This window comes from Rhinoderma darwinii, chromosome 1, assembly GCF_050947455.1.
Source record: "Rhinoderma darwinii isolate aRhiDar2 chromosome 1, aRhiDar2.hap1, whole genome shotgun sequence".
Classification (NCBI taxonomy): domain Eukaryota; kingdom Metazoa; phylum Chordata; class Amphibia; order Anura; family Rhinodermatidae; genus Rhinoderma; species Rhinoderma darwinii.
Genome location: NC_134687.1, coordinates 594,147,538 through 594,166,223, shown reverse-complemented (window position 1 = coordinate 594,166,223; position 18,686 = coordinate 594,147,538). Strand labels below are relative to the sequence as shown.

The 18,686-nt window shown below is 41.2% G+C and overlaps 1 protein-coding gene across 20 annotated transcripts in view; it reads left to right on the top strand.

Annotated features, from left to right (window-relative positions):
- Nucleotides 1-18,686, top strand: part of CELF4 (CUGBP Elav-like family member 4) — a 1,056,008-nt gene that overhangs the window by 942,274 nt on the left and 95,048 nt on the right. For all 20 annotated transcript variants that reach the window (XR_012850895.1, XM_075840567.1, XM_075840583.1 and 17 more), the window contains one exon: nt 11,101-11,244. Coding sequence is in view for 19 of the 20 variants with exons in the window: in XM_075840567.1 (XP_075696682.1) it covers nt 11,101-11,244 (144 nt within the window). In the remaining variant the exon portion in view is untranslated. The remainder of the gene's footprint in view (nt 1-11,100; nt 11,245-18,686) is intronic.

The following is an 18,686-nucleotide window of genomic DNA, read 5'->3' as shown; positions in this document are numbered from 1 at the left end:
CAGACCCACTGACAGCTGTACTGTGAAAATTAACAGGAACCGTGCTGCTGGTGTCACAATTCGGCATTGGTGGGGGGGGGGGGTACATTTGATTTAAATTAGATTTTCATAATTTTCTTAATCTGCTTTTTTGTTATAGATTAATCTAAGAAAGCAGATTGGAGGTTTTAATAGCAACATCTCTCTGTGTGACTGTACTATGGAGAGCTGTTCTCTTACTAAAGGGGTTAAACTAGTAGCCCCTGCAGCCACTATGGGGTAGGGTTGTCGTGATACCAGAATTTGAGCTTTGATACCGATAATTTGTGTAGTATTGCGATACTCGATGCCAAAACAATACTTTGCCAAAAATAATGAAAAAAAAATTTCTTCCATTTTCTGATGTGAAGCGCGAGGTGTGATGAATTTTGAACCTCCGTGTGCCTCAAATTAATAGTAATTGCCCCATCATGTTCCTCAGTCATAATGGACAACATTGGGTTAATGTATGAGAAACATGATGGGGTTAATTATTATTAATGTGAGGCACATGGAGGTTCAAAATTCATAATACCTCGAGCCTCACATTAATAAGTAAAAGAAGGCAGTTTTTATTTCATAACAGTGTAAACATGAATGACGCTATAAATGTGTTATTACGGTTGAGACGATACCCAATATGTGTATATTTTATGCATTGAGACTTGTAATACAGCCATTGCCCCGTTCCTATTTGTACCGTCCACTGTCTATGATGAGGAGGAATACCATCTGATCACAGAGTGTAAAGTATTTCAAGGCCACCACTACTTAAAGCCCATTACTATTAAATACAGCAGATACTGAAATGTTTGGCTTGTAATCCGCCGAAGGAAAGGGGGTCATCTGTTCTGCGTAGCAATGTCTGGGGTATTAAACGTTACCCCTTAATTTCATGATCTAAAAAAGGCAACAACAATCCTAATAAAAGTTGCCACTATAAGCAATGATTCAGAAATCTGGAAATTCAAACTCATTGAAGTTAATCTGAAATAAGCAGACATTTGGCCTCATGCACACAAACGTGTTTTTGCGGCTACAAATCACCCGCAAATGTGTGGGTGAATTGTGGACCCAGTCATTTCTATGGGCCCATGCACATGACCGTGGTTTCTATGGTCCGTGCATTGGCCGGAAACCCAGACCGCAAAAAGATAGGGCAGGTCATTATACGGTCCGAGTTTGCGGTCTGGGCTCATTCAAATCAATGTGTGCACGGTCCGTGAATTGTGGGCTGCCCGCGGATGGCACTCCACAGCCGTCCGTGTCGCAATCACGGGCCGTGCACATGGCCATGGTCGTGTGCATGAAGCCTTAGACTCCTACGAGGTCATAATTTTTTTTTTGAGGAATTCAAAGAACAAAGAAAGAAAGAATCCATGTGTCATGCTCCACCCCCACAGGCCCTCCCTAGGCATATGACAATGTACCTTTTTTAATGGAGTGTTCCTTTAAATTAAAAGCATACTGGTGTCACAAGACATGGCTTGGCAAAAGATGGATCAATTCATACTAAGGAGGGAGGGTCCCATACCAGAAAGAGGCAACCTTTTCCTACTACTAAACTTGCTAAACACAGTTGTCATCATCGTTCCCCCTAGTTTACTCATCGTAATTGCCTCATTGAGTTGCCGCTCGGGAGACTTCTCTCAACCAGGACACTTGTATAGGAGCCACAAAATGCAGTGAATCAGAAACTTGAGGGTTAATTGTCATCATTGCCAACTTGTGTTTTTTTGTAGATAGATCCATTATTGGCATCTTATTTCAGCGGCGTTTCCTTAATTTCAGCTATAAGAGCGGCACAGGACAACTTTTTTTTTCTCTTCCATGCCCATTGTTTTATAAATGAGCTCATAAATCAGTTGTTGCTAGGCCGGAAATAAAGTGCCAGGCAGCCAGGCTTCCTGACAGGGGGTATGAATCATCCAGGCACAGAAGATGGCCTTTTGGGGATGAAGTGCTCATCTGCAGCGGTTTTTTTTCTCTCCAGTCACATCTTTGTAACGGGGCAGGCAGCTGGCAGGACAGCTAAAAGGCCCTGAGGGACCCAGCGGGCTTCACTCTATGTCTCTCTTCTCTCCAACTGTTTTGTGCCGTAGAATTCATTACATCCATATGGGATGAGAGGGAGAGACTGACGACCAGACTCACGTCCCAGACACAAAGCGACTAATTGGTCCTTTAATGTGTTTTTATGGGTCTGGTGTAAAGCTGGGTGGGTGGCATTAAGTCAACAAAAATATATTAAAGAAAAAAAAGATAAAAAGTCACAGAGGCCTCAAAAAAGTCACATGTGGCAGTGCTGGCGCTCTCTAAAGACCCCGCAGCATTGTAGAGTTGAATTGCACCGGAAGCTTTTTAAAGAAATTTACCGTGTTTGGGTTGCGATTATTTATTTACCTGTTTGTTTATTTTAATGTCCAAATAATGCTATACAGTGCCCCGTTGTGGCATACAGTGACCAGTTCTCACTTCAGACACTGCCCGTCTAGTACCATACATTGACCAGTGCCCACTAGAGATACTTCTTTCTAATCTTTCCTCCTTTGATGATGGAGGTTTCTTCTGGCCAACACGGTACATATACAAACATCTACAATCTGCTGGGCAGAGACGTAACTTGAGCTTCCTAGGGAGAGGCCTTTGTGCCCCCTTTTGCCCACTGTAACCTCTGAAAAACCCTATAGTTACACCCCTTGTTCCCGGGCCTGATTAGATGTCGTGCTGTTTCTTAGCTGTGTGGGACATTTGCCTGCTCGACCAAGAGTCCTAAACCCCCCTCATATTTCAGAGGACTCCCGCACAATCCAGGATTTAGTTGGAACGACTGTTTTTTTTTAATGTTATAGCATCGGACCCTTTGTATTGTTATAGTCCCCACAAACTGCAGAAAGGTACATTGTCTTTACTGCCACCTAGTGTACAATTATATTAATGCAAAAAGACTAATTTTTTTATTTATTTGTTTTTATTCATGTGTTTTTAAATTCATTGCTACAAAAAAAAGTATCTGCATCCTAAGCAATTCCCTAATATAATAAATTAGCATTTAGGTTCTAACTCTACCTACCCTGAAATGCATAAGTAGACACAGGCTTTATTACTTTAACCTATATCTGCTGCATTCTTTACAGAATAGTGACTGCATTCTTCTGGGTTGCCCTTGATTGGAGAAAGGGGTATGATTTTTTCCCAGAAACAGAATTATTATTGTCAATGTCTGGTAATTAAGCAAATATTACTGAGCTGTAATGCCAGACACAGCCTTTTCAACAAGAGTGGCGCTGTTTCTAGAAAAAAAAATTATATCAGATATTTTTTTCTAGTCCTAGACAACCTCTTTAATGGGGAAACAGTGGGGAAATAAATTCTCCGCAGTCCTGAAACTGTATTTTGAATCCCTCCAGATAGCACAAGATTAGTGTAAGTTCCCTTTTAAAGAATATGTCTACCTTAGAACTGATATACTGTATACAGATATACTCTACATAAAAAGCTGAGCCACTTACTTGACTTATCTTTTACTGATCCTGAGTTAAAGTCTGCCTTATACTCCAGGACTACAATCACAAATTTTCAGTTTGGTATTGGAAGCAGTCAACAAGCTTGTTGACAGGTGACTATATAGAGCCTGATATAAAGACAATAATTCTCAGAATGCAAATACTGAAAAATAAGGAAATGCAGAATTATGAATGCAGCTCTGGAGTATAATACAGGCTGGATCAATACAAGATAAGTAATATAATGTATGTAATGTATTTACAAAACTACTATAAAAGTGACAATGCCTTACAGAGCATGCTGAGGCTTGTAGTCCACCAATTGTTTATAAATATCCAGGAAGTAGTGCTGAAGGGTTAATATGAAGGCCTATATTATACATTAGAGACCCCCTCCCCCTCTGCGGTTGGTTTCAGAGTTTCTCTATATGAATACTGTCTTGTGTTTTTCGTACAATGTTGGTGAGGGGGAGGCCTATAGTGCTCTGCGGATACACAGTACAGGCAGGCCCATGCTGTGTAATTGAATATCAATAGGTGAGAACGAAACTGGAAAAGCAACCTGTCACACGTAGGTGTGCGCAACAACTCAATTTTCTGCTGCTGACAACTTAGGAAATGAGCTTTTCAGCTACTGTAGGAATCGTCAAAAAGGCAAATTAACCCATTATAGCAAATGGCAATAATGGCGCGCCGCAAAGTGCTTTATTATCGTAAATGGCCGTCTCCAGTTCTGCTCATAAGTTTCACATCTGGATTTTCTTTCTTCCTCCTCTGTATATTCTCTGTACATCCATCTGGGTTACAGGGTCATTTTTTTTGCGTACGATGCCAGGACTTGAGTGGCACAATGCAACTTTGCCCATTTGATTTGCAAGATTTTAACATTTTGGACACGTACCAATGGAACTCAATGATAAATGTTGAGGGACTGTCATGTAACCAGGGCTGGGTTTAGCTATGGGCACAGTAGGCCTGTGCCTATAGGCGGTTCCGGTGAAGGGCCCCTGCTGATGCACTTTACATATAAATACATTGATCAATGTATAGTCTTATGTAAATTATTAGTATTTATATGTCAATTATGCACTTTCTGTGCTGTGGGAATGAGAGGAGGACATTAAAGAGATTGACAAAGGGAAGGATGCAGGGAGTGCTAGATGTTTAGGAAGTGTCCAACAATGTTCTGTTTTATTTAGTATGAGCATATAAAGATCTATCTATCCATCCATCCTTCTATCCATCCATCCATCCATCCATCCTTCTGTCTGTCTGTCTATCTATCTAATATCTATCTATCTAATATCTATCTATCTATCTATCTATCTATCTATCTATCTATCTATCTATCTATCTATCTATCTATCTATCTATCTAATATCTATCTAATATCTATCTATCTATCTATCTATCTATCTATCTATCTATCTATCTATCTATCTATCTATCTATCTATCTATCTATCTATCTATCTAACTATCTCATTGGCGTATTAAGTTGACCATAGGCCCTGGACTGTTCCACAAACATAGGCCCCCCCTTCCCTATCGCCGATCTGCTGTGTCTATAGTGAACACCACCTCTCTGTGAGAGCATTGACAAACAGGTGTTACGATTCCTCTTTTCAAAGGGCTGTGTCCCTACATACTGACAGTCTCCAATCATTGCTGACTGTATCACACTGTGTATTGACACATCCTCTTGACAATGGGAATGGTAACACGCATTTGTCTATTAGTCCTGGGTACACAAAGACTTTATGTGGAATACAAGGATTTCCTGCAACAGACATGTCAGGAGAACGGACAGATCCTCTATAGATCCAGTTACTCACAAGTGACGTCTTCTCTGATGGGAGTCGTTCTCTTTCTTCTTTATCTGACACAGACCAGTATAGCGACTTCTCCTGATGAGACATCTTTGCTCCTCGCTTCCGCAGTCATTTCCAGCCTCTATGGAAACACAGAAATTCAGACACCAAGGCCGGAACCATACATTAAAGGGGTTGTCTGGGCGCAGACCGGTTTTTCATACTGGTGACCTATCGATGTGCCCGGACAACCTCTTTCACGCTAACTAATAAATTAGAATACATACAGACCCCAGACCTTCTAAACTATTGCAGTCCGCAGACCAGACCCCACTAAACAAATACAGACCCCAGAACAAGCACCCTAAATAAAGTCCTCGGACCAGACCCCTACATACAGACCCCAGACCTGACCCCTAAACTAATAATGACCCCAGACTTGACTCCCTAAACTAATACAGATCCCAGACCAGACCACCTAAATACGGACCCCATAAATGAATACAGACCTCAGACCAGACCCCCAAATACAGACCACAGACCTGACCCCCTAAACTAATACAGACCCCAGACCAGGCCCACTTAATACAGACCCCATAAACTATTACAGACCCCAGACCAGACCCTTAAATGCAGTCCCCAATCTGACCCCCTAAACTAATAATGACCCCAGACCTGACTCACTAAACCAATACAGACCCCAGACAAGACCCCCTAAACTAATACAGACCCTAGACCAGGTCCCCTAACTACAGACCCAATAAACTAATACAGACACCAGACACCCTAAGGGTATGTGCACACACACTAATTACGTCCGTAATTGACGGACGTATTTCGGCCGCAAGTCCCGGACCGAACTCAGTGCAGGGAGCCGGGCTCCTAGCATCATAGTTATGTACGATGCTAGGAGTCCCTGCCTCGCTGCAGGACAACTGTCACGTACTGAAAACATGATTACAGTACGGGACAGTTGTCCTGCAGCGAGGCAGGGACTCCTAGCATTGTACATAACTATGATGCTAGGAGCCCGGCTCCCTGCACTGTGTTCGGTCCGGAACTTGCGGCCGAAATACGTCCGTATATTACGGACGTAATTAGTGTGTGTGCACATACCCAATATATACAGACCCCAGACCATACCCCTAAACATAGACCCCAGACCTCCTAAATAGAGACCCCAGACCAGACCCCTAAATACAGACCCCCAGACCAGACCCCCTAAATATACAGGAACCCAGATCAGACCCCTTAAACTACTACAGGACCCCTAAATACAGACCCATTAAACTAATACAGACCCAGACCAGACCCCCTAAATACACACCCCAGACCACCTAAATGCAGACCCCTTAAACAAATCCATGATCCCCTTATTCTTACCTTGCACCTCACCTCACGGTCTTCTCTCTTGCTGCTGTTCTAGGAGCTTTGGTCATGGGACCTTTGTCTGCAGGTCCTTTACAGGATATACACAACAGCGTTCGCGGCAAAAACGCAGATGGCCACCCAAAACGCCCAATGATGATCCGCCATTGATCTATCTATTCATCTAATATCTATCTATCTATCTATCTATCTATCTATCTATCTATCTATCTATCTATCTATCAATCAATCTGCCTATCTATCCACCTAATATCTATACATTTATCGCATATTTTTTTAAATATTAGCCCAGAATGCAAAATGGCCACCATCAATGTATAAAAAGTGATAGGGACAGATACTTCTCCTATTTCCATTTCATATTATTATGTTCTCTTATTTGCAGACAAATACAAATGATCTTCATTTGACTTTTTTCCTCTATCCTGGAATGGTGGCTGAATATTAATTATCCAATAGGATGAGTGCGATGTGTTGTCTGTTGTTTTTTTTTGTGTTTTTTTTAGAAATCGTATTGGCCAATTACAGAACAATTACAGATAGTCAGTGGAATCATTAAAACCTCATCTACTGGATTGAATCTTGTGCTAAACAGGTACAAGGACACTGAGGACGGTTAAAATGATCTGGGTTTTCATTAAATTATCAGACAAAAAGCACTTAGTGACGATTATATGTAATGTGCAAAGACTGTTATCAGCTTTCAATATGCTGCACCAGTCCTGATGTATGAGGTAATTCACAAGTGGAGCCCCTGTCCACCACCCCCATCACTCCATGGTCTAATATAGCTTACCCCCAGGGCTTGGCAATTGGTTTATATCTATCAAGAGATTTAACAGAATTAATGTAGACTTAAAAGCAGAATAAAACAGGACAATAGTAATAGCAAAAAACAAGAGAGTGTAATCATCTATTGGTAGAGTGGCATTTAGTGATACTTGTATCATTAGTACAACCCATTTATTTTCTTTGTGAACCCACCAAAAATGGCAGTAAAAAATGTATGGGCCAGTTCATAATTGTCTATCATCTCGACATGTAGAGAAGTCCTGTATGACTGTAGGTTTCTTTTACAATATCATCGAATACCTTAGTAAATAATGTATGGGAAACACAATTGCGCCATATTTTTTTTTTTCAAGACCGACCACGTGATACATGAAAACCCATGAGTGCTGTCAAGTTGGTTTTCTGTCTCCATCTATGTTGCTGCTGTTTGTCCTCTTTCCTGTTCCATTTTTCCATGTATAATTGTCTTCTTCTACAAGCTGGACCTTCTTATAATGCATCCATATTGAGATACAACTTCAGTCTGGTCGGACTCCAATGGAAGGTTTGGCTAGATTTGTTCAAGGATCTACTTGTTTGGTTTCCATCCTGTCCAGTGGCGTAACTACCGCTGTAGTAGCCATAGCGGCTGCTACGGGGCCCCCGGCATGAGGGGGCCGTGCTGCCAGCCGGTACGGGCTCCCCATGCCTGGAAGCTCTGCTAGCAGCCGCTATGGCTACTACAGCAGTAGCGACACCACATTCAATAGTTTCTGCGTCTTTTGGATTCAGATACTATTGAACACTATGACAGAGCAGGGGGGTATCTCCCTGCTCTGCCATAGGCTACTCCTGTCCATGGCATTTTCAAATGTCTTTGCCACCACCAAAGTCCAAGGGCTCCCGGTGCCCATATGACCAGTGTTTCTCCATAATGTTCCGCCTTCTGTTCACGCTATTTGATGACATGTTCAAGATTTTGCTGCTCTCCTCAACCATCAGTTTTTATTCTCCTTTGTCTACTATTCTTCTGAGTTTAAGTGTCTTCTCTAATGTTGGGTCACTTCATAATTCATGAAAATTAGAAGATAAGGCTGGTGTTTAGAGTGGAAGAATCATTTTGATTTGGTCAAGGATTTGCTTATTTATTTTTCCTTACGATCCACATTGTTCCCAAAGTTCACTACTTCTGGTGTCCATATAACCAGTGTTTATCCAAGGTGTCCAGTCTTCTGTTTGACTCTTCAGGCTTCCCAAAGTCCTTCTCATGATCTCTCCATCCATCTTATTGATGGTCGTCCTCATCCTCTTTTTACCAACTTTTCTCTGCATAATTCTTTCCCAAAAATCTTAGTCTTCTCAAAATATGTCTAGAATTAGATATACTGTAGATTCAGTTGGGTCATTTGTGCTTCAAATAAAAGATTTGGCTACATTTGGTTAAAAATCTCCTTGCTTTGTTCTTTTCTTGCTTTCCACAGGATAAGTCTTAGAAAAAGGACTATTCCTGTATGGTAGGAATAAGGGTGGTGTCATATGCTTTCTCAGGGTTACTTGTATAGACTCTGTCGGCAGACATATAGGCTAATGGTTCATATTATGAACCCATAGACACTTCATGTGCCCCTATATGGTGCCTCTGTCCGTATGATACTGTATGACACTAGAAGCAATGATTCAAGCGGAAAAAATTTCCATAATCTGGAATGGGATGATACATGCTACAATTGTATTTCTCACAGATTTTATGTGAAACCCCTAAGTGCCTTCGTGTAAAATCTGAGGCACATAGGGTACAGTATGGTCGCTGGTCGGTGTTGTATTCAGGGTCTGTGTAATGCTGATTCCAAAACCTGCCAATTGCATGAGGTCTACGGCAGGGCCTACCTTTGGGGTGTGTAATCTGTGCGGTCACATATGGGGCATCAGTCACCCCTGCTGAAGGGAGCACTGCAAAAAGCCAGGCACCCAAGGCTTGTGACCGCTACAAATCTTAATATTAATTGTATACCAGTGTTATTAAGACATTTTATAGCACTGGTTCTAAGATAACTTTATGTAGGGCGTTGTTATTTAGTTACTGTATGTTGGTATTATTTGAGCACTGTATGGTTGAATTGTGTGGTACTCTTATGTAGTACAGTATATTTTTGCAGCGTATGGAGGTGGCGGTTCTATAAAGAATTGTTATTAGACAACTATGTGTTATTTGGTTAACATACGATGCAGTTATTTGGGCACCATATAATTAGACACTGTATGGTATTGTTATTTGTACACTGTGTGACAGTACACCATATGGGGGTCGCCAACAGAAGGTATCGCACAGCGCACTAAGGTAAATTTGGCATAAAATGTACTGACGCACCTCAGTTTGAATTCGTTTTGCATTCTGCTTTTTATCAGTTACTATATACAGGTGAAATAAACAGATTCCGACTGATCATAATGGATACATGTTTTCCCGCTACATCAATGGGAATTTTTTTTAGTTGTTTTTTTAGAGGGGCGGGTGTAAACACTGTGTTTGGATTAGCAGTAAAGAAGGAAAAATTATTTTAAAAAAGCAGTGTTTTATTTGCATAGTACATGAACAACAGGCAACAAGAATTTGTATGCATGAATGATCATTTTCACCAGTTGTATACGATCCTTGCACAAGCAAATTATCATTATCATTATGAAAACGTATTATCGGCAGCCTGATCTGTAAATGGCTCTTCAATTCACAATGTTCAGACCCTAAAACAAACCTAAAGACAACAAAAAGTCACAAAAAAATAAAACAAACCATATAATAATCATTTTAAAGCAAACTCAAGGAAACGGCTGCTAATGTTCAATTGAGCTGAAATCGCCTGCATATCCCCACCCCAGCTCTGCGGTCATTACACCCAGCTTAGCGGATAGCACAGTGGATCACAGTTAATTAAATGAACGTTGCACTCTAATTAAGACTGGGCCGGCTGGAACTTAGCAGGAAATGTATGCATTAAAAATATTCCTTTGTCGATGAGCTGCAATTAGGAGCCTGATCAATAACAACATAATGTCTTTAAAAATGGGTCTTGTGCACCCTGGTGGCTCCAGAGGACACGTGCGCCATTCATTAATTTAAACTTAGGATTTCCAGTCAATATAGAAATATTCTCTTTTAATGTCAGATTTAACCAGAAGCTGCGCAACTGCCAAGAGCTAGATAGACATGAGATAGATAGATAGATAGATAGATAGATAGATAGATAGATAGATAGATAGATAGATAGATAGATAGATAGATAGATAGATAGATAGATAGATAGATAGATAGATAGATAGATAGATAGATAGGATAGATAGGATAGATAGATAGATAGATAGATAGATAGATAGATAGATATGAGATAGATAGATAGATAGATATGAGATAGATAGATAGATAGATAGATAGATAGATAGATAGATAGATAGATAGATAGATAGATAGATAGATAGATAGATAGATAGATAGATAGATAGATAGATAATATGACATTTACATTGTAATTATAATGTCATGGTTTTTATCCCCATGTTTTCATATTCATCATGTATATTATTAACAATATTTTTTCTCTTCTCCATTAGGGGGCATCCTCGAGTCTGGTGGTGAAGTTTGCAGACACAGATAAGGAACGCACAATGAGACGTATGCAGCAAATGGCTGGACAGATGGGAATGTTCAACCCCATGGCTATCCAGTTTGGAGCTTATGGCGCCTACGCTCAGGCAGTAAGTTTATAGTCCAATGTTACCAATGAGACCACACACAACACAATACATTGTATCCCATGGGATTCCCCAGTCTACATCATCTGTAAAATAAAATTCGTACTAACAGAGTGAATACAAGCTGCCATGTAAACAATGTTGTTCACCGTTCCAGGGTTTATACTGCGACATTGGTACATTGTTTTCCGCAGTACTACAACAGTGTTGCAACAAAGTAAAAATCTGACATTTAGACGATGGAGAAAGGGAACGCATGCATAAATCAAAGCAGTGGTTAATTGTAGTTGAGCACTCAGTCATCTTATTGAGGCACTGGTATGGTGTGAGTATAGTCATAGGAGTCTTATGGAATATCAAGGAAAGCTGTAAAAATGTAAGATGATCCGAGGTGAGACTTCCGCCTGGAAGTGGAGAAAATTCTAGTTATTGACTTATCTGAGATGTGAAACGTTACATACTTCATTCCTCCTAGTAAACTAATAAGCCAGTGTCTGCCTTCCTTGAAGCATACACATTCCAAAAATACAACCAATGTAGGTGAAATATGCCATTGTAGATGGGTAAATAAGCAAAGCCTCCTTTCCAATGGGTGGTTAAAATTTGCCCCTCATATGCTTAGGCCCCACAGTATCAACAAACAAGGGAAAAGAAGCTGGTCCAAAGGGTCATATAACCTTCTTCTTCTGGTCTGGCCCAAAGGGTCATCTCACATCCTCTCCAAGTGGTGAGTGGTGGGGGAAAAAACTCTGGCTGGACTCTTAGGATGAGGTCAGGTTTGGACAAACAGAGAACCAGACGATCCTTCTCTGGGCCCAGGGTCTGACACAATAATTGTCCCAGCCACAACAGGCCCATGATTTCCATCCAAAAACTCTAAAGTCTATCAAATTCTTGTGTAACATAAGGAGACATGCGGATATTCTATATAAAGTAACTTAAGGATGAGAAACCTTAAGTATCAATTCCCCTGGTAAGACCAAGTTACCCCAAACCGACAGTACCAAGAAGGTGCCCCATTGTCATTGATGCTGTCGGCCCCTTTTCAGTCAATATACCCCCCTGCTCAATGTAGTATGGATAAGACAGGTCAGGCCATTTCTATAGCTGACACGTACATCACAACATTCAAGATTGTGGTAGACTTTATCAACTCTGAGATATCAGTCCCAAAGCTACCGAGAATCTTACATTTCCAGCTCTCTGCACTTGAAGGGTTATTGGTTTGCCGAGAAGTTTGTTTACAAATCCCAGGGACAAAGAGTACATTGGAAATTATGTGATCTGCTTCAGAATGACATGAAGTGACTCCACATTGAGAGCTAAGCCTTCCCCTCAAGATCATTACATGGGAAGGCATCAAACTGCATTAGCAGCACTTGCGTCTGACTTTTCTAGCAAGCAAATAGAATGTGATAACCTAAAATGTACTTTCCTCCCCCTGAGACGGGGCTCTCCAAATTTCTAACTAGTTTTGTCAGAACTTTCCCCATGCAGTCAGTGTCTCTGGTCTTCATCTGGCAGAGTCCGATCTTCTTTGTCACACTCGGGCTCCAGGAGGACTTCCCTGCTATTTTATGGCAGAAGGACACTCGGATGTTCATTAATAAACGTGTTGGGTTGTTTTTATTTTCATTTCTCCTCCGACATCCTCGGAACATAATGTACTGCAGGATGGCACATCTGTTCTGCTCTTATATAAGCTGGCTATATATATCTAAATGTTCTCTGCCAGCCTCAGGAGGGGTTTCCTTATAACTACTATTAAAAGATATTCAGAGAAAATGTTCATCTAACACTTTGGATAATTGAATTAAAGGTACAAAGAGAAGTCAAGGACCCAAGAATCCCATCACCCCCTTCCCCAGTTCTATACTATTTTACTAATTAAAAATAGGGGAGGTCATTTCACAATTGGAGTCTTTTGGAGGAAGGGCAAGGGCATTGGATGGGTGACATATTAAGGGGAAGTACAGTATGAAGTCATTGGGATTCAAAGCAAGGGTATAGATAGAGGTAAACAAAACTGGGACCTCCTTCCTAATACTGGTTTATTCCATAACCCCAAACCATCACCACCTGAAGCCTAAGACTAGAATGTCCAGCACTTACATGCAATCCACCGCCCCTACGACCCTGGGACAAGACCATCCAGCACTTATTTGCACCCTGCCTACCCCACCACCCTAGGATTAGAATGTCCAGAATTTCCGTGCATACCACCCACCCCACCACCGAAAACTAGACGGTTCAGCACTTATATTGATACTGCCCTCCCTACAACCCTAGGATGAGACGGTACAGCACATATGCACCCCGCCAACCACACCACCCTAGAACTAGACGGTTGAGCACTTATATTGACACTGCCCACCCTACAACCCTAGGATGAGACGGTACAGCACATATGCACCCCGTCAACCCCACCACCCTAGGACTAGAAGGTCCATAATTTCTATACACCCGCCCATTCCACCACTCTAGGACCACAATGTCCAGCACATATATGCACCTCATCCACCCCACCGCCTAGGACTAGAAGGTCCAGCACTTATATACATCGCACCTATTCCACCACCCTAGGACTAAAAAGTCCAACACCCATCTGGCCCTCGACTATCATGTCACCTTAGGACTAGAAAGCTGAGCATTTATTTGCCCTACCAAAAGGACCGTCTCCCCACCCCGCTCTAGGACTAGATGGCACAGCATTTTTTTCCCTCTTCCCATCCTTTGTAGAGAAGAAGGATAGCGTTGCTCCACGTCTGGTTTCTCTCCCTACATTGCAGTGGGGATAAGGAAAGAAGTCCTGAAACTCAAACCACCTTAGGGAAAGGAGTTGAGGCCAATTTGAGCTGGGGTTCCCATTTCCCGCATAGGGCTACCCTTGGTTTGCATGATACCTTGTGCAAACATGTAATTTGGTGCCCTCTCATGCTGCCATATATCACCCACACAGCACACAGGCAATACACCTAGAGCACCCAAAAAAAGGTGGCACATTTCAAAGGTGACCCATGCGTCTGGTGACCTCATAGGTAGCACATTGGCTGTCCCCTTTGTGTGCACACCCTTGGACAGAGAGATATCATTCTCATAACTCTATCACCAACATTTCCTCTAAAATCTAACATTTCCTAGTATAGTGTATAAGTCTTTGAGTTATCTATTACTTTTATGTAGCTCCTACAGACGTTGTCTCCCAGCTTTCCAAGGTCACTGAATGGTAAATTTACCTATCTGAGCATTGATATAGGAATGGTAGATCTATAACTGAATACCTTGGCAGGATTGCATTCAGGAGTCTTGAAAAGTGGTAACCCCTTTAAGAGCGCTCTAAATAGCAAAATGATCTAGTCATATAGTGATATGGGGTTGGAGATATATATCTGGATATCTAGGAGGATTTGCCACGTAAAAGTTTGGGGAAAACCTGGGTGACAACCCCTGTAGAGTCTGTAATGGCAGTCATTTAGGTTGTCACCCAGCTTTCCCAGAAATATATATTACTAAGGATGGAATTATAATGGCTGAACAGAATTTTTAACAACTTGACAGGCTCAAAGTCTTCTCTTTACAATGTATAAATTAAACGTGAGCCCCTTTTCATCCTTCTTTGGATTTTCAATGCATTGTAAACACTTGTCTGCAGTTCTTGCGCCCCCTCCTCCTCTGGATTTAATAAGTGACCGCTCTGTAGTTTATTATTACACCTTTCCGGCTTCTTTATGTATTAGGTCGATAATTAACTGCCTGCAAACGCAAAGCAAATGAGGTTCCACTTTCTTGAAGATACAATTAATTTGTTAGACTTTGGCAGCAGTGAGTGGACAGTGAATGTGGGTTTATTACCAGAGAAAGGGATGGCGGCTGCACCGGAAAGCTGGGATTTTTTTTCTTTGTTCTGGATTCTGCAGACTTTTTGAAAGCCGCCGCAGTCTATGTGATGGGAAAAGTGCAAATATAATGGGTGTAATTAGACCTGAGAGCCGAGTACTAATGCACCTTCCATATTCAAGTGTACAGTTCGCTAAGGAGGCAACGTGGGCCATTTGTGGCGCATAAAGGGCAATGTACAGATCATTGCCTCCATTACATCTCCCGCCTGTACCTGGATTTTGTCATTTCTAGCAGCTTTCATGTCATTCTTTTATAAAAAGACGCTACTCTGCTGCTTGTAAAGATGCATTTGGACGCTCTCTAATAGATAAAAATAGAGAAATATTCATTATAAGCCACTGATCAGGAAGATTTAAGTGACTAAAGTTTATCTCTATATAATGAAAAGTTCTGCAACTTTCTCATATTCTTTGTGTTACAATTCCTCACCATTTTTATGATCGATTCTTGCTGTCAGTGAATGAATACATTCTTGGTTAAATTCGGAGCCTGAAAGATAGTGATTATCTTGTCTAACTGACACAGGCGCAGGGCTCGTTGCAAAAGATGTTCCATTAAGCGTTATTTACATAAAATTCCTTTAGATGACATCACTACAGATGGGAGAGTGGTGACAAAATAAATTTTAGCACGGGGATAAGAACAATCTCAGACTACCCTAGCAGAGTCCTATGCAAAATCCGTAGCAGCCCCCCACACTGTCATGTTCAATGACTTCATAATGTATAGGTCAAGGGGCGTAAGGTACTGTAACCTTAACCTCATGGTAGAGGAACCCGCCTGAGCATTAGGTCACCCTTTTCCAGAAGAACTAATTCTGGATCATCCATGATGAAATCACACCAGAAAAACTCAATATAAATTTCTGCTATCGGGGCTCTTCCTTTCCATACAGTTCCCCCTAAATTTACAGATTAACCAATTCAATGAACTTCCTATAGATCAGTACTTTAGCCTCGATTGTGATATACAATGAAATTAATTGGAAAATCATTGGCGGAGGTGTAATGCTCCTGGGCAAAACATGTACCAGGACCCCCTAACTATTATAGGTCAATAATAAATGTGTCCTTCCTTAAATTGTCTCTAAGTCCAACAAATCCTGAGATGTATGGAGCGAGATGTTAAACAAACATGTAAAAAAAAGTATACCTTCCACGGATGCCACGAGTCGTCAATAGACTCCCATGTGAAAAAAATGTATACGCCACGAGATTGTATTGAATTTGTATCATAACAAATTGTATAACTTAACACAGTTCAAGAAAAGTTAAGGGTGGACACATTTGTATATTAATATTGGGTCCCGTCAGGCATCAGGACTTGGATATTACTGCTACCCCTGCACCACCTATAGCTATGCCCCTAATAACTAGTAATGTCCAGTTAGTCCAGGATCACACACACAGTTTTGATGCAGTTTTTTATTCAGTTTTTGGTTCCGTTTTTGAAGCCAAACACAGGAGGGGACATACAAGAAAGTAGATGCATCAGTCTTTGTTTTATACCTTTCCATCCACTACTGATTTGGGCTAAAAAAAAAAAAAGCTGATTAAAAAACTCCACCTAAAACTGCATCAAAACTGAGTATGTGATCCTGGCCTTACAAAGACTCCTACATGGGACGTGGCAGTGGTTATATGAGCTGCATGTAGGGCTCAGAGGATCTAAATTTATTTAAATTTTAATATTACACTATGACGGATGTAGTTGCCAGAACCTTATTCTCAGACGTCTCTGGCATGGAGAAGAGCATTGGCATGAAGACATGTGTTAAATATACATGAGAATCTGGTGCAGCTGCCGGGCGAGCCTGAACAACAAAGCGCGGCCTTCTATCCCAGAATGCAATGGACTATGAGTTCCAGCGACGAGAAGAGCACCAGAAAGCCCTGCGGCTGGTTATTTGTTACTGCTAGCGGGTGGGGTTGACTGGGGTGAGGTTATTGATCCAGTGCCCAGAGCCAGATGTGGAGTGGTACAGTCCAGATAACCAACCATCCCGTGCTGAGCAATTCATCTTTGTGATATATGCCAGGAAAAAATATAATGTTTACCAAGATAATTCATTCATTGCCATAGCAGATGTTGAATAGTCAAGTTAGTCAGATGTAGCAGAGCTGGGTTCATCAGATGTATCAATACTGGGTAATTTTAGAGGTGACATAGCTGGGTGGGTCGGAGGTAGCAGAGCTGGATTTCATCAGATGTATGAATACTGGGTATGTTTAGAGGTGGCATAGCTGGGTTGGTGGGATGTAGCATAGATGGGTTTCATCAGATGTATTAATACTGGGTATGTTTAGAGGTGGCATAGCTGGGTGGGTCGGATGTAGCAGAGCTGGGTTCATCAGATGTATCAATACTGGGTATGTTTAGAGGTGGCATAGCTGGGTGGGTCGGATGTAGTATAGCTGGGTTTCGTCAGATGTAGGAATACTGAGTTTGCTTAGATGTGTCATAGCTGGGTTGCTCGGATTTAGCATAGGTGGGTTGGTCGGATGTAGCAATGCTGGGTTTGTCAGATGTAGCAATACTGGGTTAGTCGGATGTAGCATTGCTGGGCTCATCGGACGTAGCAGAGCTTGGTTGGTTGTTTTGGATGACCCATAAATTTACTGTATTATGTTATGGCGAAAGTTTACAATAAGAAGATCTAACATGCCATTGAGACATCAGCTCCATCAGTGGGGGGCAGGGAAATTATCATCAGAACAAAGGGGCCAATATGCTCCTTTTTGGGAAGCTTACCGGACCCCTTCAACCTAACTCCAAGATCTCCAAATTATGAATGAGACTACAAGTTCCTTTGTTCTAGTGATTGGTGGGGTCTCGGCTCACAGACCCCCTTTCCCCTGAGTAAGAAACATAAAAATGTATCCTTCCCTTTAAATCAGTTATTATGATGCACAAAGATATTATGGAGATATTATTATAATATATATTCAAATGTAGTAGAGCTACATTTGCCATTTAACTATTCATGTGTGCACTGAGTTAATACAATGTAGTATTTTACCTGCATCCCATGGAAAACCTTAGAAAACACACAGTGATATCACGTCATTGTGCCACATGACAAATTCAAATCTGTTACATCTGTAAAAAAAAAAAAAATGTTGACCTTAAGATAAAATGATCAGACTCATTCACTCAATTACAGGTATTGGCAGTCAAAATAATAAATTAATATGATTGTAAAAATTTCTCTTTTCATATTTTTATGATTTTCCCAAGTTACAAAAAAATGTATGTGATGGGAGGAATTTTATAGTCACGAAAGGGATGGAGCAGAAATGGGCTCAGAAGGAGTTTGATGACAGGCGATGGATTCATTGTAGAAATAAGGAGGGAAATGATTGACAAGATTACAGTGATGCTAGTAAAAGGGGTGGAGCTGTGACAACGTCCCAGTCTTTGTCAGGCTACAATTATTGGATGAACTAGATGGCACCACGAAGCAATCAATGCAGGAACATAAAAATCTGATCAAACCAGGAATGATTAGTAATAGGGAAATTATTTTGGGTGGAGTTACCATTTAA